Raw genomic sequence first — 24,167 nt, 5'->3', positions numbered from 1 at the left:
TGTTCCAAGTCCTCCTGTAGAGAAGAGCTGCTAACTGTCAGCATTTTGCCCGTGTAGGAAATTGAGTGACCTATAATCCCCATTTTTCCTGAATATTTCTGATGAAGTAAATGACAAATACCATAATATAAGAAAATGGTTTTATTCCTAATTTTTAGTTCCCATACAGTTTACAAATACACTTTTCTCTGATAATAGGGCTTTGCAATTAGCAAAGCAGTTGAACTAACACCCATAAATACAGGTTGGGAGACAAGTAACATCCACTAATGTTTCTCTACATAAACTATTCTTTTAATGTCACTTTTTAAAACAATTGCAAGTAGACTACACAATATACGTGGGCAAAAAGGCAATTAAGTGAATCTCTTGAAACACTAAATGTATAATAAACAGTGCATATTATCAACATTTACATGATTCACATCAAAATGATGACATCCTAAAATGTATTCCTTTTAAAGGATAGATTTATCAATAAAATATTACATATCTTTTAATACTCTGGTACAATACTTCATATACTGCAGGAAAATTAAATGTAGGTCTAGTCATCAGCTTAATAAAGAATCCTTTTCCATTAGCTTTTATTAATAAAAGAATCACAATTAGGTCATAAATAAACAGGCAAATTATTAATTACATGATTTGAGGTTTAGGATGAAAACTTGTAAGAATTAGTTTGATATACAGCAAAGTTATACAACACACTAAAACCAACAGTTAAATATTTTTGCCTTGTTTGAACTGCCCATAGTGAAAAAGGAACAAACTTTTTAATGATGGAAGGTACAATAAACTATATTTTGGAACTTACTTTTTCAAGAGGAAGAGGGAAAAAGATTTTGACACAATTAAGGGCTAATACAGATCCTAATAAAGGCATCGTGAAATCAGGGAGGCCATGTGCTTGCAATAGAAAACTTTATTCCCCCAACAATATACAGAAAACAAAAACTGCACTGGGTTTGTACTGCATGTCTACAGTCTAAGTTTCCTGTATGGATTAATAAGCTACAACAAAACACTTCACAATTGCATACCTTTTTCCACATTCCCCTGAACTAGAAATAACCCAAGACCTTATATTAGTTCTCAAAATCCCCAGTAAAATAACCCCTAAAAAGAATCTTGATGATTTCCTTGGCTATTCCAAAGCAACTGGGCTCTGTCAAGAATGAAAAGACCAAGAAAGTCGTACAAATATTTTCTCATCCCCATTTAGCCACGTTTGAAGAGTCATTGATTTCAATGCAACAGATGACCATAATTTTCAGGAGGGTCACACACTAGATATGAGGTGTCTTTTTATTTTTTTTATAAAAGCTATTAAAACAGAAATTTGGCTTAAAAAATCCAATTATCATGTGCCAGATAATTTCTTCACCCCCAAATATAAAATCCTATGTTTATAATTTTAAAATACTCAACCAGCTATGGGAGATTGTGCAAATTTCATTTCTACCAGCAACCCGGAAGCAGACTGCGTACATGTGTCTACCACACCTATTTTCCAGGTAACCTGATTCAACTATTACTGACTGCTCTGGCCCTGGGCCCTTTGACGTCCTCAGACACCATCTCTTTGGAACTTTCATTCCCACATCTCAAGCTCCCCATCTTTACCGCCCCTCTGCCTGATTCCATCGCACACAGAGAAATTTCATCTGAAAAACTTGCAATCACCTTTTATTAAACACACAACAAACTTTAGCAACCTAGGGACTCCTCTAATCCTGTCTTGACGTAAGTTTACCTAACATGACAATTTGCTGACTTCGTGGAGGGAAATCTAAATAAGATCAATGTCCTATAACGAACAGAGCTAGCTAACAAGATCAGGTGTTCCCCTCCCCCAAGTGTAAAAACAACCAATTAGAAGCTACAGGCAGAGATGTAACGCAGCAGGTGTATTTGTACAATCAAACCCTTGGATGCTGGTGAAAGACTTTGGCCCCAAAGTCCAGTCAAAACAGTTCCACAAAATCCAGGCAAAACGGAGAACCATTCAATGTGACAATGCAATAAAAAGAATAGGATTAAAGATCCTTGTTGCAAATACTGAACGGGAATCTCTTTCTTTACAGGCTTGGCAAGAAGGCAGTAGTCATTTACATTCCTCTTATAAGGTAATGACCTTCAGGCCACACTTGTGTTCTGAAGCAATTCTAAGTTCAAGAGATTGAGGAGGTGGGGTAGCGGGGAACACTGCACATTTTCTCGGTGAAAATGGCAGCCACTGCTCTCCCCAACTGACCTCAGGGTTTTAAGGGCGGTGAAGACCTTAGGAGGGAGGGAACTACGACCAGGGCTGAATCTAGTCCTTCCTTTCAGGAGCAAAAGCAAGAAGAATTCCAGAAGGGAGAACATGACTTGATGACAAAGCAGCCTAGCATTTTATTACCTTCACAAAGTCAGCCGATGATATTTTAATTGAAATACACTCACCGAATGATGATTCAACACACGGGGCAACGAGGGATGGTTTTGAAGGCACTTCAGGTAGGATGTTAGCAAATCTGACTGCTTGGTTAAAATAAAAATGAGCTACTGCTACTTCAATCTGATTAGCAGCCTCGTTAGAGCTGCTTCCCCACACGCGCGGCCTGGCCGCACGCAGGCATGGTGGCCTGACTGCGCGCAGGCATTTAGAAAGCACCACACGCGCCTCCCTCTGTGGGTGCCGTGGTAAAGGGGTGGTCCTGCTTTCAGATGCTCTGCCCCCCCCAAACACATCCATCCTTATGAGACCAGTTTTCCCAAGTGATGGTTCAGAAAACAAGCTCAGAGCTGGCAGAACTGGTGCAGGAAGGCCCTCTCTTTCTCAGTCTGACTTCAGCTTCCCAAGGTCACTAGCAGCTTCTCTCCTTTGCTAACAATAGTTGTCTTTCCATGGTCCTGGTTCTGACAGTCTGCTCCCTGGGGACCCCCAGTGAACCACAACCACACCTCCACTTCATGCCCTCCTGTCGTCCCCTCTTCCCGAATCTGGGCTGGGCCTGTGACTTGCTCTCCTCAATAGTGGGCAGTAGAAGTGATGCTGTGACAGTCCCGGGTTTAAGTCTTCAGAAGGCCTGGCCACTACTGCTTTCTACTGTTGGGAGCTCTGAGCTGCCATGTGAGGGGTAACGTACCCTGCTGGTGAGGCCACTTGGAGAGATTACATGAAGGAGGAGACCAGAGGACCCCATGCAGAGAGGCCCAGCTATCCCAGTGTCTCAGCCAAGCTGCCGACCAGCAGGAGTGACACCGGTGACACTCTCAAGACAAGCAGGGGAACAGCTGAGCTGAGCCCAGCCCAGGTAGAAGAATAGTGAGGGAAGAAGAAAAAGAGAATTGTCATTTTATTTTAAGCCACTATGTTTGGGGATGGTTTGTCAGCAGCAGTTGATAACCAACATACTGGTTATCCACAGATGTCCTTTTTTTCTAAATACAATACAGTTATTCAAATGACAAGAAAATATGGCAAACATTTCCCCACCACAACCTTCTCGGTCAACAGGCTGCTTGGCAACTGACCATCTGCTAAGAAGAAAACATGCCTTTTCTCTGAAGTTCCCATGATTTTTTCCCCATGATTTTTTAATGGCAATGCAAAGGAAGATGGTCAACTTCTGAGAGTCTGGGGCTCTGACTTCATTATCATTTAGCCAAAAAAAAGAGGCCATCAAAATGAATTATCCACTACTGGATAAGCGATGATAAATGAAATTGTTCTAAAGGATGTGGTCACTTAATTTTCCCCGTTTTTCCTCTAACAAGTGCCCTATCATCCCCCACAAAGAGAGAAAAACATTAGATTTGTTAAGGTTATAGAAAGAAAAACATGCCAGAATTTGAATCACCATCTTCTGTAAAATATGGAGCACACTTTAACTGATTCCTCAATTTAAAATAAAATTCTATAAAATATAACACTGTGTACATTGTAGAGATGATTTCTTCTTATCTGAGGAAATGAGTAACTGGAAATCGGGTATTGTTGAGTTAGAATACAGTGGTCTTTAAATGGTTTCAAATTTTGCTTATCCAAAGGTAGTCAGTTATCCACAACGCAAGCCTTCGAAATTCAAGTTCATTCTTCACCTAAACTTTCTTGCATCTGTTCTTGATCTTTTTCTGGAGAGGGTGAAGTCCACATCTGAGAAAGAAATACATTAGAACTTTGAAGGAGTACACGTCTAAAAGTTTGACAAGGCTTTAAACCATTTTAAAGTAGATTTAAAGCTTTTAAATATACTAACTGGAATGAGAATTTCAACACGACATGCTAAAGCTAAGAGTTTCTAACTTATCATTAAAACATAATCACACATGGGTCACTGTCTAAGAAGATGATTGACAGGGAGGAGATGTACAAAGGAGACAAATTTCTAGCAATAGAGCTGGAAGGAATGTGGAGTGGAGCCTGTTGGAGGCTCGGGTTGTCAATGCGGTGTCACATAGCCAGTCAGAGGCCACCTGGGATGAGAACTCAGGCATCCTGACTCCAACCATCCAAGGCTGTCCTTCCATGTTTCCCGGATCCCTACAGATCATCTCCCATCATAGCCTGGGTTAACCAATTCTAATAAAAATAGCAGGAATGGGGATATCTGGTGTTCTATCACCAATATCAACTATTTCTCTACAACAAGTGCTAACCTTGCCCTTCACAGTTAATTCTTCATTTGGTTTTGATGCTTAATGAACTGTAAAATAAATCCAGCTTGGAAAAAAGAAGTTTAGAGAGAGGGAAAAGGAGGCTGATGTGTAAAACTCAATTATGATACATTTTGCTGAAACATTCACAAATTATGGGCCTGCTTAAAAATGCCACAAATGCTATAAACAATTAACCGATACAGAACTTCCATGTAAATACCTATTTCTGTGTCGAAGTCTCTGCGGGTCTTCTCATCTGAAACTTTTCTGCTGCTGCATCAGACCCACGTTTTCATAGACTCGAGCATTATCTTCTCTCATTCTGAAAAAGAAAAGAAGGAAGATGAAGTTTACAAAAATGCAGGCCATGCTGCTTAAGCTTACGTATTTCTAAGGCACATACTACATATATTCTTGGGGACCAGCTATGGTGCAGACATAATTCCTGCCCCAGGAGCTGGCATTCTATGACAGGATATGAGACATAAACCTACAGCAATGTAATTGTGAAGCTAACAGTGAAAGTAGATCCTTGGGCCCCTCTGCTCTCTGGGATTTAGAGGAAAACGAGTTGTTTTCCAGGTGGGCAGAGCAAGGGAGGCCTGCACGATGCGACTTCTGAGTGACACCTTGAAGGAGGGGGGGACATGTACATGTAGAAAGGAACAGTATTCATTTCAAGCAGAAAGCTCTGCATGGGCAAGGGTTCTAAGAAGGGAAAGTATCTAGGAGCAGTCAGGCCCTGAATCTAGCCACGTAAAGGGGACCAGGGAACGTGAAGCTCAAGGTGGGTTTAGAGCCCTGGGATGGAAGGTCAGTGCATCAGAGCCCAGACTCTGTCTGCTGCACAGGGAGGGAGTAGTGCGCACAGCAGTCCGGGAGAACAAGGAACGCAGCAGCTGTGGGTGCCAGTCTGAGAGGAGCGAGAAGAAACAAGCAAAAGGGGCTGGGGGTCCAGCGTATCCTGTGTCTGCACCTACTAGGGGGCTGATGGGAACAGAGAGGCAGAGAACCTGTTAGTCACAGGCGCATGGATAACAAGGGAGTCATTAGAGCTGATGCTGTTGTGCCAACATGTGGGGAAAGCCTTCTGGCAAGGACCCAGACGAGCTGGTTCCACTGCAAATTACTGCAGATAGCAATTTAAAATATCAACTTTCCCTGTCAGTCCACTGGGAAAGGAAAAAGCAGGCAGAAGAGGAAGAGGCAGCTTGGTGGAGGGAACACTTTTGTTGTATAATTTCATTTCAATTGTTAAATAGAAAGCAATTATAAATACAAGCCTCATATATGCTATCTAAAATGTTTATATAGAGTATTAAAGTCAGCAGGGGTGTAAAAATCCACATCAGAAGCAAACAGAGATAAGATTGTTGGGGGCGGGGGGGGGGGAGCAAATGTTATACCACAGAATGACTTGAGAACATATAAAACATGACTTACAATTGCCATTCACATAATTGATTTAACAAATGTTTTTCCTATCACATTGTAGTTTAAACAAAGAATCAGCAAAGTTGTTCTATAAAGAACCACAGGGTAAATAATTTAGTTTCTGCAGGCCATACAAAGTCTCTGTCATATGTTATTCTTCGTGTGTGCGTGCGTGTGTGTTTAATAACCCTTTAAAAAACATTTGGGAACTGCACAAACAGGCCGCGGCGGCCAGGACTTGGCCTAGGAAGCTGTAATTTGTTGGCTCCTAGTTTAAACCCCAAAGTAGATTTCTGCTGACTGGGGGAAATTCGCGGATCGTGATTGTGCTGACACATTAATGGTCAATTTATTTACTTTTACTTAGCAAAGAGTCTTAACACCTCAAAGTGGGTTATCTACCTCTGCAACAAATCCCATCCCATTGAAAGAAAAATGAAGATTCCTCTTGGAGAACCAACAGTTGATAAGCGTATAGCCTCATATAATCCTCGCGTGTGTAGCAATTGGCTTTCAGTGTAAGTAAATTAAAATTTAGTTTAGATAGCCACGGATACACTCACTCATCAGCTGGGAGACAATTCTGTGCACCAATGAAAGGTGTGTGCTACAAAGACTTGTTTTTTAAGCTTTTCTAGAGGAGTATGTTCAGGTAAAAAGAATTCCCTTCATTACTACTTACTCTGAACAGGATGGTGTTGGGGTACAAGGCGGGAGGGGACTTTGATCTCCACTTGTCTGGTCCGTTAGGGAATACTTAATATTTGTATATTCGTGCCCTTTCCTCTTGCTTTTCTGAAAAATGAAGATTGCATATATGAGGAACTGTGACATTTTTAAAGGAATAAAAGAATTAAAAAAAAAGCATTTCACTAGAGAGAGAGAGAGAGAGAGAGAGAGAGAGAGAGAGAGAGAGAGAGAGAGAGAGAGAGAGAGATTGGACCCTGATTTAACACTAAAATACTGACCACATCCTCATATGGGCGAAAACTACTTTTGAACCATACAATTCATAAGCACAGAGAGTCATGCATGAACAACTTACTGTATTAAACTAAATGTATCTGTTTCTGGGCTAAGAGAGAAATCACATTTCTTTGCCACATTAGCACCTAATCATTTCACAGTTCACTTGCAACATATGTAATAATTTTCAGGTAAACAACTGGGAAAAGAGTTCCATAAATACATTCGCTCCAAGTGAAAAATGGCACACAGGCAGGAAGACGGTAGTGCTCATATCAGAAATAATAATACACTTTATCATATCTCCCCTGCCGCCCCCATCTCACCCCAAAAAAGACCCTAGCACCTTTAAAACTTTATTTTCAGCTCTAGGTACTCGGGGCGGGGGTGGGGGGGGCGGCAAGGAAATCTAATAGAATGTAATCTCATCTCAGATGCAGACTGAACTATATTTGGTAGGACTCCTGTTAGATGGTTTATCACTCTTCTCTACTCCTAAATTCACCTAGAAATAACCAATGCGGGAAATCCAATCCATCCAACTGCCATCATTATAATACCATTGCATTCACTTCAGAGTTACTCAGGAAACAGCACCTATTAGAACGGGTACCCAAAACTAACACAGACATACATGTGAGGGACTTTCATTTACTGCAGGTAAGAAGGTAAATGGATACCACCACGTGGGTCTGCAATTAGTACCGGCAGTCCTAACTACTTAGTATCTAGTAATATGAAAGGCATTTCTAGTAATGAAAAGGCATTATATCCTACAGCCATGAACATGTGCTTCTTCACAAATTCATGCACGTAAGCCTAAAAGAGCGGTGCACGGATGTCCAGGGACACGCTAGCCTTAATAGTGGCCATCAAGAGGACAAATGAATGCGATGTATTCTTATCATGAAATAACACGCAACAGTGAAGAGGAACAACAAAAACTGTGTGTGTGTGTGTATGCACCAAAACAGATGTCATAAACAATATTCACTGGAAAAACACAAACGGCAAAACGATAAAACAGTGTGATACCATTTGGCTAAACATCCTAAACATAGAAAACAAAATGTTATATATTGTGTATGGATATCTGTACTTGTATTTTAAAATATAAAGAGACTGCAAGGCTAGTGACTGCCTGGGGTACCAAAGGTGGGGGTGAGGGGTGCACCTGGGGGTGAGCAAAGGGAACCTCATCTGAACCTACTACATTTTGTTGCTTTTATGAAAGGAAAAAGACGTGAAAGAAATGTGACGAAACCACATGGTCAATTATAGGTGTGGTACTGTATTTTTTTAATTTTTCAAAATGAAAGATAAAGCATAAAAAAAAAATTAAACCTACTGAAGTTTATTTCTTCTCACCAAAAACAACAGTTAATAAAAAGTGAAAAATCTTAATACACATAAAATAAAGGAATGTTACAACTGCAATCTACAAACCCTGAAGCATCTTAGCTGTAATACTGTGAAAGCTGGGGTCCAATCAGGAGGAAGCTGAGAACTGACACACATCCACTCCAACTGCAGCAGGACAAAGAAACCCCTGAATAGTTCTACATTAGTTCTAAATAGTTCTACATTAATATCGAACTTTACAGACATGTGTTTTCTTAAGAGATTATACGATAACAGGCAATGAAAAGAAAACTGGCAAAGCAACAGAAACAGAAGAAGGAAAAAAACAAGAAATATTAGAAATTCAAATCCAATTAAAGGCAGTAAAAAATAAAATAACTAAAAACATTGAATGGGACATTGTAGACAAGTTAGTGGAAAACATACTAAAAAACTATTAATAAAATACATAAAAATGATGGAAAAAGCAAATGAGAGATTTGGTATACATAGGGGAATTCTTGAAGACAGGAACAAATAGAACAGAAAAAATATTCTAACACATAATGCAAGAAAATGTTCCTGAAATTTAAAACAAATGGAAAAAAACTGAACCTGCATTTTAAAAGGACATATAACACAGGAAAAACTTCACAATCTCCCAAAACATCAACCATAAAGAATCTGCTTGGATGGAATCTCCAGATGGAAAAAGTCAGTCACATATAAAGTGGGACAACTGAATTGATTTTAGACTTATATAATATAGAACATAGCCATATAATTCTAAAAAATCTTGGGGTAGAAGGGGGGAAGATTATACCCTGAATCTTAAAGATTATACCCAAGAATCTTATACCCTGCTAAGCTATCCTTTAGATATAAAACCAATATTCAGACATTTTCAATCATGCAAAAACTTGGAATACAATATATTTTTAAAACAACCACTAGATAATGAAATCTAGTCAACAGAGACACTAAACCAAAATCAAAATAAGGAATTCAGAGAAATAAAAATCATGATAAAAGGACTAGAGCTCTGATTTATATACCGTGCTAACACTACACAACTGTGGCAATTATAAGTATAAATGTTATAAACCATGTCAAAACTCAGGAGGTGTGCTGAAAAATGTAGCACATTGAATGTAGCACATTGAAAGAAAAATGTGCTGTCTTTCACAAATGGAGTTAAATGTCAATTATTATAATAATAATAAAACCAGTTAACATTTTCTAAGCACTTATTTTGTGCCGGCACTATTTTGAGTATATTATCTCATTTTAATCCTCATAACAACCTTTTAAAAGAGATACTATTATTAATCCTATTTTACAGATGAGGAAGTGTGCAATTTCTATGCCATGGTCTTAAAACAGGGGTTGGCAAACTAATGGCTTGTGGGATAAATCTAGTCTGAAGCCTTTTCATAACGCTGTGAGATAAGAACAGTTACCTGTCTTACAAGTTTAATAGTTTTGAAAGGGTTGTAAGAAAAAAAAAAGATATGCAACAGAGAACTCATGCAACCTACAAAGCCTGTAAGATTCACTGTCTTGACTCTTTACAGAAAAAACCTGACTCCCACAATAATAGGCAGCTTCTTGCCCTCCACTTGCTCCTGCTATTCTGAGACCACGTGGAAAAGAAAACATTCTACAGGACAGTAGAACAACAAGAAAGAATGTACCTGGGTCCCTGGATGACACCATGGAGCAGAGCTGCCCTCTCTATACCCCTTCAACCCCAAATCACTTGCCAAATCACTTTTGTGTAGGAGAGAAATAAGCTTCTAGATCTCGTTTAAGCCACTATTATTTAGCCTCTGTCAAAGCAGCCAAACCAATTTCTTAGCTGATAGAGCAGTCGTTACAGAACTTAGTCTGAGGGAATAGTTGCACAAAAGAAATACAAGGAGAAATAAATTGTGTTGTTTCGTCTATATGGTATTTAAATTTTGTGAATTGCTTTCAAAAATCTAAGGGCCTTATGAATAATCACCTCTGAGTAGAAGCCACAGATTTTTTTAGCACTAAAATATTGACTTACATAAGCAATTTTAAAAAATGATACAGTATAATTTAAAATGAGATATTAAATGGAAGAACTGGCAGAGATTTTTTACTTTTTAAAAAATCTATTCTAAAGTTTAAAAAACCTAACTCATTTTTTTAGAATAAAAATTAAAAATATAAAATAAAAACTGAAGCATAAACTTGCTTTCTATGCCTTATTTCTTTTTACAATTTTGGTAGAAAAACACACAACACGAGATATACTCTCAACAAAACTTTAAGTGTACACAATATTGTTCACTATGTGCCATTGTTGAACAGCAGGTCTCTAGGACGTTTTCATCTTGCATGACTGAAACTATACCCATAGAACAGCAACTCCCCATTTCTCCCTCCCTACTAAGTACTTTCTTAAAATTCAAAATCAATATTTTACATAAAGCGATTATGAAAGAATTTTCTAATGAGGAGCAATTAATGGGACAGGAATTATTTCAATGAATCAAAGTAGCTCAAGGAAAAGTATAAAAAATGCTGGAGCTTTTTAGCTTACCTAGGAAGGAGAAGAACTGAAACTGATCCACTAATCAGACAAGTTTGGTTCTCCGCACTGTGACAGCCCCGGCTATCTCACAGACCAGAGAAATTCTCCAGGGATAAGGGTTGTTTTATTTTGTTTTGTTTTGTGAGGATGGAGGGAAATTTGTTTCAGAGGCCTGAAAAATGATCTGAAATTGATCTGTCCTCCACCCGAATTCAATGACACAGCAGTTCCCAAGCCTTTTGCGACGTTTATAATAAATCTTATGGCCTTGCCAATTGACAAGGTTAAGAGGAGGGACCAATCACGACGCTCTAAAATCATCTGATATTAAATATCTTCCTATGTGAAGGAACTCCAATTACATTCTTGAACTGTAAATTGCAAAAAAGGCCCGAACCGCCAAGAACAGGAAGAGAGGGTAAACTGCAAATGCTCTTTTCCGGGTTACGAAGCAACAAGGCAACTCCCCCAGTGTGCTCTAGGTTCAAATGTCAGGATTGCAAACACCTTGATGCCTTCCACATCAATCACAAAATCTTCCTGGTTCTTCTCTCTGTGCTCACTATCGGCCCTGCTCACCCTGTCCAAACCATCGTCAGTTGTCACCTACACTGGTTTCCCCTGCAGCTGCTCAAGCCTAGAACCCACCCATTCTTTCCTGTTAAGCCAGGGCCCTCTTTTTCAAATGAGATCTTTTTACATCTCTCCCTGCAAACTCTGCCCCCTCAAAAATCTGATCTCTGCTTACTTTTCAAATCCCACGCATCACACCCCATACTTCCCTTCCCCCTCTAATTCCTTCTACTTCAACCCTAGAGAGCCTGGCACATAGTACAACCCTACTTTAACTAATGCAGGAATGAATAACCAAATGAACCAATGTGAAAATAAAGGCCTTTTGTATTGGCCCGAGAAGATTAAGGAAGATATGTAAAGAAGCACAAGTTTAGGGAAACAAATAAAAGAGGACAAACGGGGGCATGCCTGAAGTTAACTCAAACTTTCCATCTGGTGAAACTTAAGTGTCATGAGACAACAGCCACGTCTGTCTTATTCTGGTATATCCTCAGCATCGAATCAGTGTCTAGAACAGAAAAGGCACCCAAAGATTTCTTAAAGGAATAATACCAAACAAAATGTTGACTAGAATATAACAAGCTGAACGGTAATTGCCAAGCCAATTTAAGTCTTGACGGCAACAACTGAAATTCAGCCTGCACGACTGCATTTCTGTCCTGACTCAGCTGTGATTACAGAATTTTTAAAGGTACCTTGTGTCCTATACCATGGTCCACGCAGAGAGAATCCTGGCCAGGTCTCTATGCACTGCAGCCTAAAGACACTCCCTATGGGATGCAGAATTTTGCCTTCAGAGGAGAGTTGCCTAGTGGGTAAATTCGATTCCCACAGGGGTATAGGTCAGCAATTCTGAAAGTAACTACTTTACATGTATGTTAGGATTGAGTAGATCATGGAAGCCAGGTTTCTCCCAGTTACAAATAAGCAAGTGGAGCATTCTACAAGCTATCTGACGAGTACTCTTCACAAGTGTCACGGTCATGAAAACTAGCAAAGACTAAGAAACTATCAAAGGTCCGAAGAAACACATGGGGGATCCTGGACCATATCATAGGCCAGAAAAAGGGAATCAGTGGAAAAACTGGTGAAATCCAAATAAACTGTAGAGCTTAAGTAATAGATCTACTGTCTGTCTGTCTGTCTGCCTGTCTGTCTGTCTATCTATCTATGTATCTATCTATCTGATCGGTGTTAATTTTTTCATTTTGATAAATGTACCATGGTCATATACCATATACCATTAGGGGAAACTGGGTGAAGGAAGGGCATACAGGAACTCTCTACACTTATCTATGTATCTATCTGATCGGTGTTAATTTTTTCATTTTGATAAATGTACCATGGTCATATACCATATACCATTAGGGAAAACTGGGTGAAGGAAGGGCATACAGGAACTCTCTACACTACCTTTGCAAGTTTTTCGTGAATCTAAAAATTATTCCAAAATAAAACATTTATTTAAAAAAAAAACCTATTGGAGGGAGGGAAGAAGTCTTGCCTATACATGGGAGGTTATAGAGAGAGAGCTGGACTAGAGCAGAAATTCATTAGCTAATTACCAATCCAAAAAATATTATTCCAGCACACACAAGCACATCTAGTACCAGATCTTGCCCTCCAAATACCAACTCTTTGGTAAAAAGAAACAGGACTCCTTTGAAAAAAATGGCTGGGAAAGTACAAGTGAACCTGGTTTATCTTCTGCTGTCAGGAAGTGTACGGAAGTGCTCAAAGTTGGGAATGTTATCAGAAGGACACAGGAACCAACTTGAAAAGGTTCCCACTTGCCAAATTTGGGACAATTTAAGCAACAAAATGATACTAATAGATTACAATCCATTCTGACATGAACAAACAAATGAGTAAGGGAGAAAGGAAAGCTTCCAACTCATCAAGGAACAGGAAGGGATGGAAAGAGAAAATCACCACTGGCCAGATACCACCAGAGTCATTTTTCCAGGCAGTGAATGAACGAATGTTTAGTAGGGAAAGTCTGATGAAAAATTGGTGATGTATACATTCTCCTGTAGCCACGTGTCAAACATTAATTAAAAGGGGAAAAATAAGTAAGTTCACAGTGGGGCCATCTAACCGACACCATCGAGTCATCAAAGTTAACAGCGCCAGTAATGACACAGATCAACAGACCGGGCCCCTCATGTGAGGGCCCCACTCCTGTGACAGTCCCATAAAAATGCATGACCTGAATCTAATCAAGAGAGCATGCCCGACAAATCCAAACCCAGGGGCATTCGACAAATGACTGGCTGTAACACTTCAAAATGTCAGGGTCACGAAAGAAACAGACTGAGAAACTGTTCCAGAAAAGAAGACATTAAAGATACATGACAATTAAATGCACTGTATGAGCCTGGACCACATAAAAGATATTAGTAGGACAAATTGACAAGTTTCTAATATGGGCTGTAGATTAGAAATTAGTGTTACATTAATGTTAATGTCCTGATTTTGATCATTTTACTATGGTTATATAAGAGAATATCCTTATTTCTAGGAAATACATATCAGAGTATTTAGAGGCAAAGGGGCAATAATGCAACCTGCAAACATTTCATTTAAAAAATTACATCGATATATGGAGAGAGAAAGAGAGAGAGAGAAAGAGAAATTGGGGCGAATATGAATGATTAATAAAGTAAGTGTGTTAAAATGTTAACAGGAAGGCTGGGTGAAGGGAATTCCACATACTGATGTTTGCAAATAAAAAAAATTTGTTTAAATACTGTACATGAAAGTCAGCAAGGACATCTACTTCCAAGTAAAGGCAGACTGTGAGAACCATTTATGTAAACTTGAGAATTTTCTCAGTTTTGCTTTATTTGCATTTTCCCCTGGGTCCCCACCTCTGTTCCTGCATTTCCTCCTTCCCAGTGTTGTCTCTATTTCTCTACTTCCCTCCCCATTACTCTCCACCCATGACTCATTTTCTTTTTTCCTTTTTGCAAATTCTTGCACTCCCAAAGGTTCCTAATGCTTCACAATTTTGGAAATGACTTTATTTCAGTAATAATCACTATTCACCTCAATGAGTTTTGTTCTTTTGTTTCATTTAAAAACCAGGTGGGTTTCGTGTTGTTAAGCCTGCCTTTAACCTTTTGCTAGTTGAAGGTACTTCTTTACTACGAAATCAGGTAGCAAGTTCCTACACTGAATCACACAATACAATGCAGAAAACTACATATTATAAGGATCCCATTTTATTTAATACTATAACGTTTCTTTTTTGAAATATGAAGGCTCATATATCATACACTAGTGAAGGTACTTAGTACAGTGCGGTACATATTGGCACCAAAAAAGTATTGGCTGAATGAATGCATGCACACATCCAAGCTCTCTTGGGGTGGGGTTACCAGGGACATTAGTTTCTATATTCTATATTCCGTAATACTTCGATATTTGCTTTTGTCTATTCCCTCCACCCAAAGAAAAAGGGCAGTGACAAAATATATATTTTTTTCAGTTCCTAAATCCAAATTAGAACCTCAGATTGAGGGTCAGAGAGACCACATGATAATGAAAAGATCTGAAATGCTACAAATGCTGGGAGGGGAAGTCCCTCAATTCTCCAAAACAAGGATAAAAACCAAAGCCGCTGAATGACATACAGAGTTTTCCCCCCAGCTTTTCCTACCAAGACTACATTATATGCTTCAAGATTCCTGAATAGTTTCCAATTTGTACTACCCATATAGCTGCATTTTCTGTACTTTTTATAAATTCTTCTTCTTGGGCAACTATTCCTGGCCTAAATTAAGTATAACTGGAAGACAAATATACAATAGCCTAGAGTAACCACCTAAATATTTCATAGCACTCAGAATAACACAAAGTCCGATTTAAGGCATGGAAATTCAAAAGCAGTAGCTTGTTAATTATCTGACCTTACGTTTCTACACATACACTGTTTCTAAAGATGCTTTGGTACAACGAAACAATTCAGTGAGTATTCTGGTGTGGACTGAAAACCCCTAAACTGATTAACGCTGGCTGACCAAGCTCTGGGGTGATGTGGCTGCTATTCTGCTAGGCTAGAAATCTTTCAGTTAGGCAGCAGGTCCCATTTTGAGAAGAGCTTAGTCCCCCTTTGAGAATCCGAGTTTGCTGGGAGGAAATAAGCAGGGGAAAGCAGGCAAATATCACTGATGATTAGACACGATTCTGTCTGCAGCACAGCAGTGAGGCTGGAGTGGGGGCAGGGAGATAAGCACAGCTTCCCAAAAGGGCCGTCTCCTCATTTCCCTCGTCTCAGCTTATTCCTAATTAACTCAGCTTTGTGTCTGCTGTGAATAGCTTCAAATGGAAAGGCTCCAACTCCACATTCTTCTCCATTATGCATGCTTATTAAAATTGAAATTTCACTGTTTCCAACTCGACCAAATTGGTGGTTCAAACCACCGTATGCTATTAAGAGTGAAGCACTTGTTTAAGGGATGGAATCAGGAGAAATATGCACTGGATCAAAACTGGAACGGGCTGGAAACTTCAAGGCTTTGAGTTCTGATCGTGCTGTGTGAGCTGGGAAAATCCTACCTTTTCTGTGCGGGCATTCCCCCATCAGTCAGGCCAGGATGATTGACAGTACGGGGCCCCTCCCTAAGCTCCTCCAGACTGAAAGATCAGAGCTGTGAAGTAGGGGCTAGTGTTCGAGAGGCCCTTCCTGGTGGGGAACTCGTTTTCCATCCCGAGATAAAGACAGTCACCTCTCAGAGCCTGTCCTGCTCAAAAGGAGAGCATTTGCAAGCTGCTCAGAAAAGAAGACGACAATCCTCAGGCCCGCAGGCCCGCCGGCCCGCCTTGCTCGGTACCTGCTCTTCTTCAATCCTGCGCTGTAGTGTTTCAATATAATGCTGGACGGCCATATAGATGAACCGATACTGGGCTTCCGTCTGCACCATCCCCGACCTCTGAGACCGCACCATCTGAATCGTTTTGGGGACGTCAATGTCACAGTCGACGCCTACAAAGCAAGCAGCGTGGAGCATCAGGAGAACGTGCAGAGCCAGAGCAAAGGGGTGAAATGCACAGCTTGCAGCAGACTCACAGGTAAGGCACATTTACTGTGGAATGTCCTGGCCCAACATGTTCCACAGGCTACGGCCCTGGCGTGCTGGCCATTACCGGTGCTCCCAGACCGCACGATAAAGTGGCAGAGGTCGGGAGTCCCTCCCTTCCCAACAGCACCCACCCCATTCCGTCAGCAAGGAGGAGGTGGCTGCGTGGAGACCACCACGGTGCATTCAGCAAAAGGCCCCAGCAGTGGGATAGACAGATCCTAGGCTTCATTTTAATCAAAAGCTCAAACCGCGTCACTTCTGTTCTCTGGCAAACGTACTGAAAGTTGAAGTCTTCAGCCCAGCTTTTTGTGAAAGTTTTTTAGCATTCCAATTTCCTTCCCCTGGCTGTTTTCACTAGCACTTTCCTTCCATAAACTAAAAACAGGAAGTGTAGCTTCTTGCCCTCCAGATGACCTACCTTTTTCTCTGATGATGTCAATAAGGATATCAATCACAATGAATGTCCCTGTCCGGCCAATGCCAGCACTGTGGGCAGAAGGACAAAAAGCAATGACAACAGAGTCATTCACGGGGTTTTTATGCTCAAAACCAAGCCATTAATTTCTACAGAGCCACTGTCTGCTCTTGGGAGTATTTATGACTGTCTATTTGTATTTGAAAATATAATTGCTAAGAGCACAGGGCTCTGGAGTCAGGCCAACCTGCACTTGGAGCCCAGCTTGTCCAGTACGGTGTGCCTGAGGCAAGTCCCTTAACCTCTCTGACCCTCAGTTTCCTCGTCTGTGAAATGGGAATGACGGTACATACCTCAGAGGGTTATTGTGAGGATCAAATGTGAATCATGTATGAAAAACCACTGGGCTCAGAGGTGACATAGAGCAAGTACTTAATAAACAGTAGCTTTTAAAAAATTGTTGAACAAATAAAGTGTCACACACATCTACTTGCCCAATGTATGAACGAGTTAGGAAACAAAACTTTCCCCAGTATAACTGTGAAGCCCAAACTTGGGCACCAGCAGCCTGCAAACTCTGAGGTGGAGGCCACAAGCATGGCTTCCAGAGGCCTGGGTGGGAACTTCAAAAGTCCAAATCTTTTGAAGCAAACAAGTGTATTGTCAGGGGGAAAAAAAAACTATATTATTTCTATGGTAGAAGAGAATAGAATCACAATCAAAGACGGGGACCCTACATTACAAAAGAAAACCGAGCAAACATTACTAGACGAGGGGCTCCTTAAGGATAGGCACTGTGTCACCACCCCTATCTGCCACCCCCAGCACCTGGCAGTTCCGTAGGATCCATGAGAAACATACTTTGGGGTCAAACTGTCCCTTCATCAGTTTATCCAGGCCTCAAACAGAGACTAAATTTTTCTCAGTTAAAGAGGTGGGGGTGGGTGGGTAAAAGGAAGCCCTGAGCATTAGGGTCCGGGACAGGCTGTGGCCTAGCGGCGGGACGGCTGTCACCTGCAGTGAACCACCACCGGTCCCGCATCCACGATGTTCTCCTGCTTATGATGGACCTCCTCCAGGAAGTCCAGCACGCCCCCGGGGTCACTGGGCACTCCGTGATCCGGCCAGGTCCGAAAGTGGTATTGCCAGACCGTTCTCTCCGTATTCCCCTGGAGTAGAGCCAAGAAAAACCAGAAAAGAATTAAATAAATCAAGGGGTTGAGGCATTGCCCGGTTTCGCTTTCTCAGATCCTACGTGAGCCAAAGGAGCTGGCTGGCACCGAGGCACCTCACGCTCCGTTTATAGGTCCTCTTCAGAGTCCCCCAGATCGCTTCTCCTCTCGGATCTGGCTGAGTTCTCCCGGAGGCAACTCTTTACCTCTGCCATAAGAACCCCGATGTCTAGCGGGGCAATCTGTTCTTCGGCAAAGGCCGACCTGAATCAGCCCTCTGAACCATGCACAGCAGGGAACGTTCCCGAGCCTCCTCGTCCACGTGCAGCTCAACTCAGGAGGCAGCTGAGGCGTCCGGGACCCGGGGCTCTCCTCCCACCAGACCAGAAAACAGGTATTTCCTCAAGTCACTCGTTCTTCCTGGTTCTTCTGTACCCAAACCTTCTCCCCTCCCCCAGCCGCACACTTATTCTAACATCCTATTTTAAACTTCTGTGGAGTGCAAAGTAGATAAGAAGACATGCTTTGCAAGCAGATGGCTGGGTTTAGGCCCAGACCCCGCCTTGCACACTCACTATGGTGCCTGGACATCACGTGGCCTCAGTTTCTTCATTTGCAAATGGAAATAATAATCTGTCTCTCACGATACCATGGTGGGGATTAAACAAGAGCAATTCAACACAGAGCCACTGCTCAGCAGACGGGAAGAGACTCAGCACACTGGCTCCTCTGAGGAGACTGGACACTCACAAAGGTCAACAATGGTCCCAAGGCCACAAAGACCCAAAAGCACTGAGTTCTGGGTGCACCCAGGTGAGGTCACTGAGTATCATTACTCATCACTACATCTTCTCCCAGTATATCTGGAGATAATCCAAGCTAAGGGAGATTTTTAAAGGGGATTTAAAAAAAAAAAAAAAAAAAAGGAGAGAAAAAGAGTAATTAGACCAGTGTCCACCACCAGTGACCTTCAAGCCAGCCAAGGAATCTGAAACACAATTATCTTTTCTTGACTTGTTTGCTGATGTCATGAAAAAAATTTTTCTGGATGTTACCAGTGAGCTAACATCAAGGGGCAACAGTCACAGAAAGGCAGTCGGAGAATGAGACAGACCCAGTTGCCCTGCGTATCCATCCATGCTCCTTTCTCCTCGTTAAAAGGTCACTGAGGTCGCTGGCCCAACTCCTCCTTCCCAGGCAGTTAGGAGGTGTAAATGAGATTGTGTGATAGCACCTTAGCAAAAATGTAACCTGTTATACAAAAGCAATAATATGGGACCAGCAATTCTGGAGAAATGACAGGTCCCATATCAGCAATTGCATCTGAGGGTACAAAACAAAAAACCAAATGTAGACATTTCCCGTACCTGCTACTTAAAATTCTCTGATAACGAGAAGATGGATGGTTTATCACTAAAACTAAAAGAAAAATCCACCTGCTACTCAGAAACATCTGATAACGAGAAGATGGGTAGTTTATCACTAAAACCGAAGAAAACCCGCTCTAGAACCTTTGTCCAACGTCCTCTAAATCTCTCACATTTCTGCTTGACAGCTACGTTTTTTTCTAGCTCCTCTCACAGTCTCTGCATTAGATTGAACTCCAGTCCTCTCCGCACCATCAGCAGAACTGCAGCCCACTGACATCAGAAGTTCCAGGATCTCACCCTGGATCACGACCACGGGGGTTTCCAGCTCTTTAGTCCCACCCCTTTATCCAGTTCAGTCCCTCCCACTCTCCTGGCAATTGCTGTCCATCACAGCCCTCCACCCCCTCAACCCTCTCTCCATGCACTACACCCCAGGCCTGGAAGAAGCCAACCACCCATTTTCTGTTGTGTATGGGAGGAACAGAGCAGAGTGTCCATGGAGAAAAATCACACAGCAGATGATTGGTGGCACTAAATATTCATGTTCACCACCTCCAATGGGCACTCAGCTCTGCCCAGAAATTTACTGCATTTCTTGTCCTTTCTACACAATTAGTATTTCATACTTTTCCCACTTTCATCCAAAATTTCATCTCTTCTTAGTCCCTTCGAATGGCTTTGTCCCATGCCTGATAGAGCATACAGAGAAAATCCACTTCGGCTCCCCTGCCTGCATTGGTGCCCACTTTCTCCTCTGTCCCCCGTTGCCACAGAAGAATAGTCCTCCCCTGATCGTAACCGATCCTTCCACGATGCTCTGCAGCCCACCTCCCGTCCTGCCCAACCTCCATCCCTGCATCCTCTCCCTGGTACCTTCACTTTGATGTCTCAAAGGCATGTCCGGGGGTTCTTCTTCACCCTCCCCCCTCCTCAGATCCGCACCACCTGCCCCATTTCTCAAGCTAGAAAACTGCGGCCACCCTGAATGCCACCCTCACCCCCTCATTCGTTCCATCCTCAAATCCCCTCATGTCGACCTCCCCAATTACTTCCAGTCGGTCGTCGTTTTCCCGCCGCCCTGCCATCACCCTACCAACTTGCACCTCCACAATTCTAGCCATACCATCTCATACATCTTCTTGCAGCTTTTCTGACCTCCGCCACAGCGCCACCATCCACGCAGGCCCAAAACCCTAAGATGTCTTTAATGTCTCCTCCTTGTCCCCCAATAGCCAGACTATCCCCTCACCTTGCTGTCGTCACCCCAGGGTATTTCTCATACCCATCACTTCTCTTCCAGAATTTATTCTGACATTTTAACATAGTATTTATTTCCAAAGGAAGGACTAAGAAGTAAAACAAAACAAAACAAAACAAAAACAAAACAAACGGCTGGAGTCTCTGGGATATGTGGAAAGGAGACTGTCAGACCTAGACCACCGTAGGGACTCCAAACAGGCCTAGCAGCCACCAGGGTCACCCATCCTCATCCACCCCACCCCGGGCTGGGCTGTCAGACAGGTTCCTAGCACATGGTTCTGCGTGTGTGTTCATGTGGCCCAAGAACCATTACGGGTTTCATGCTAACTAATGCACCAAGTTCATATTTCTTAGCGTGACGGTTGGGACTCTTCCTGACGGTCCCAGCCTCCAGCCACGTTTATTCCCTAGATTCACCACTGGCTGTCGGTCCCTGTAAATCCCACTTCCCTACACTTGGCACTTGCGTATGGAGGCTCAGTGATACCTCCATGTGGGATGCCCTCTCTCCACCATCTTCCCCCACAGAATCCCCATCCTTAAGCGCCCAGCCTCTTGGGAGACAGTCTCTCTATGCCCCAGCTGGAAGGAAGCCCAGCCTTTGCAGCACCACAGCCCTTTAGACGTGAGCTGGAGCCCTCGTCCACTCTGGAGCACAGCTATTTGTGTATGTGGCTTCTCGCTGCTACAGGATCGCATCCTTGAAGACCAAGGCTGTCTCATTCATCTTTGTATCCCCAGAAGACCTGGAACCAGTAAGCCCCTCTCTAACCACGAAATTAAATGAATCCAGATATAACCCTGCTTTGTAAAGTTAGTCACCCCAGAAGCAAACCTGAATGACATTCAATTAAATTCTGAAGCCATGGAATGTGACCACTACATAAACCGTAGGGTCTTTGCACTTGCTGTGGCCTCTGCTTGGGATACTCTTCTCCTGACTCGGTAGATGCCTAGCTCCTCCACCCAGGTCTCAGCTCAGGGGACCCTCCCTGAGAGAGGCCCTCCCTGTTCCCCCCACCTCAGGTACCCGGTCCCTCTCTCTATTATCCTGTTGCCTCCATAGACAGCACGGTCAGAAAGCCGCGCCGGCTGTGCACTTTTTCACCTCTGTCTCCCTAGGATCTGTGAGGGCAGAGGCTGGCCCTATCTTGTCCGCAATGGACCAGTAGTGCCCCGACTGTACCTGGCACACAGAAGGCACCCAATAATGGCCACTGAATCAGTGAGTGAACGAATGCCATGAATGTACGCAAGCACGAGTGACTGCACGACTCTGGGTTACTGCATACCGTGAACAGTTCCCAAAGTCTCTAAAATACGACAATATACTTACTTGTCCAACCTTTGAAAGTTTAAGTTCTCTTAACGTATAGTCGTGGGCGGCACTTTCTTTGACGTTCCTAACACGCATGACCCCGTATTCTTTTAGAGCATACTCGTCGGGCCAGTATTTGACACATTTACTCTGGAAGGGATCAGAGAAAAGACCGTTAATCTCTGTGAACTCGGAATTAAAAGCCTAAACCACGAGAAGACAAATGTTCAAGTCTTGCTTAACGACCACTAACATGGAAAAATGGCCTCTCTAGCATTTAACTCAGATTTTCAAAAAAAAAGAAAAGAAGAGTTCATGTAAGAAGAGAGGTGCTCGGAGACTCAGGGAGAAGGGGGATGAAAAGGCTGTCTTTGCAGAGTTGTCGGATCCAAGACACACGTCAAAGGAGAGTCAAGGCCTATATATTTATCTCTAAAGAATCAAAGGTGCAAAGAGAGGGACTGGCCAGCTGGAGAGTGCTGTCTAGCAACGACTGAGTTTTGAATTCTAGAGCTCTGCCAGTCACTCTGCAGGGAAGGCAAGCAAGGACTCTGGAGGTGGCTGCCCAACCAGCCAGGCTGTCTGGTTCATTTCCGCCCCAGTGTAGGATGACACCGCGCCTGATCTAACCCAAGTGTGAATACCTCCAGCACAGCAAGGCAGCCGAGGAGGTTTTGAACCAGCTGCTTTTTCTATATCCAGATCCACTTGATACCTACTGCACACGTGACCTTCGCTTCACTGGGTGCCTGGGAATGCCAAGCCTGCAAGAGCTGCGGGCTTCAGAGCTGACGGAGGGGAAAATATGGCTCCAAGAAAATCATGCTTGCTGCTAAGGAGGAAGAGATTCCACTCAATGAGAGACGAGTCTGTATACATTTGGTGATGTGTCCTGGGCAAAGAATGATTTTGTGTTTGGTTTTTCTTTTTTTCTAGGCACGGTCACCTACACCCCTCGCTTTCCACAACCGAGACACAAATATCAGCAAGAGACATTGTCCTTGTATATTAGGAAGACAGAGAAATTCAGTTATAAAACTGGAAATAAAAGAGCAGCTGCAGACTATCCCCATAGTCAATGATAAAAAAACAAAAACCAGACAAACAAAACAAACCAGGGTAGGAGGAAAGTTCAACAGAAGGATATAATGAATGTTTTGACTTTTTTGCTTGGCACAGTTTGGGGGCTTTTAACTTATTATCTTGAATTCAGCTTTCCCTCCAGTATTTTGCAGATCCAAATGCCTCTTTGACAGCTTTGATACCATTTTCCCCCCCAAATAAACACTTTTAATATTAACTGCACTCAATGCTGTCATTGGCTAATCAACTCGAAGCACTGCTATCACTTAAGAGGACACAAAATTAAATCACAATTCTGAAACAGTTGAGCTGACCTTACACATCTGCAAACTACTCCAGCCCGCCTCCTAATTTTCCACACTCTGATGGAAACCTTGACAAATTCTAAAAGGTGAGAGAACTAATACTTTGGCTTTTAAATTAAATCCCAGCAAACAAAGGGAACCTAGAGTCTGGGTTTTCTTCTGTGCAGCGGTGGGGATACTGATAACTGAGAGAGCAGGGTGTCAGAAAGGCCTGTGGAGGGAATAAAAGCCCATCATGTCATCCTCTCCACCCACCAAGTAAAGAGGAAGAATGGGAAAACAGGCACAGACTGGGATGTGGAAATGAGGGGTGGGGCAGAGTGATTTGGCCCAGTGTCTGTCTGTTCCAGGAGCTCCTGGCAGCTCTTCTGAAAGGGACCGATACTGATTCCTCTGAAGTGACACGAGCACCCTCTCTTCACAGCCCCCAAGTCCGCTGAGAATGGCTGGCTTCCTGGCTCTACATATCAGGCAACATGCAGGGCAGAGGGTTCAGTTTTCCTTTCCATTCTGAGGGCAGGTGAAACTCGCCTGAAGTGGAAACCATGACGACATCTTAACTTGTCCATCAAGTCAAGAACAACCAATGTTACTGCAGGCACATAGGTACTGCAGAAGGCCTCTGTACCACAA

General features: G+C 42.5%; 1 protein-coding gene across 3 annotated transcripts in view; it reads right to left on the bottom strand.

The window, feature by feature from the left end:
• Positions 1-126: 126 nt before the first annotated feature.
• Positions 127-24,167, bottom strand: part of PTPN11 (protein tyrosine phosphatase non-receptor type 11) — a 72,065-nt gene continuing 48,024 nt past the window's right edge. For 2 of the 3 annotated variants that reach the window (XM_081036903.1, XM_081036904.1), the window contains exons 10-16: positions 22,165-22,296; positions 18,041-18,195; positions 17,030-17,097; positions 16,363-16,514; positions 6,764-6,876; positions 4,868-4,969; positions 127-4,144 (exon numbers count right to left, since the gene is read on the bottom strand). In XM_081036903.1, the coding sequence (XP_080893029.1) occupies positions 4,900-4,969; positions 6,764-6,876; positions 16,363-16,514; positions 17,030-17,097; positions 18,041-18,195; positions 22,165-22,296 (690 nt within the window). In that variant the 3' untranslated portion in view covers positions 127-4,144; positions 4,868-4,899. Of the gene's footprint in view, positions 4,145-4,867; positions 4,970-6,763; positions 6,877-16,362; positions 16,515-17,029; positions 17,098-18,040; positions 18,208-22,164; positions 22,297-24,167 lie in introns of all 3 variants that reach the window. The other variant, XM_081036902.1, reaches the window with a different exon arrangement.

This window comes from Rhinolophus hipposideros (genome assembly GCF_964194185.1).
Source record: "Rhinolophus hipposideros genome assembly, chromosome: 24".
NCBI lineage: Eukaryota > Metazoa > Chordata > Mammalia > Chiroptera > Rhinolophidae > Rhinolophus > Rhinolophus hipposideros.
Note: the sequence above shows the minus strand (reverse complement) of the source record. Positions and strands in the feature narration are given on the sequence as shown.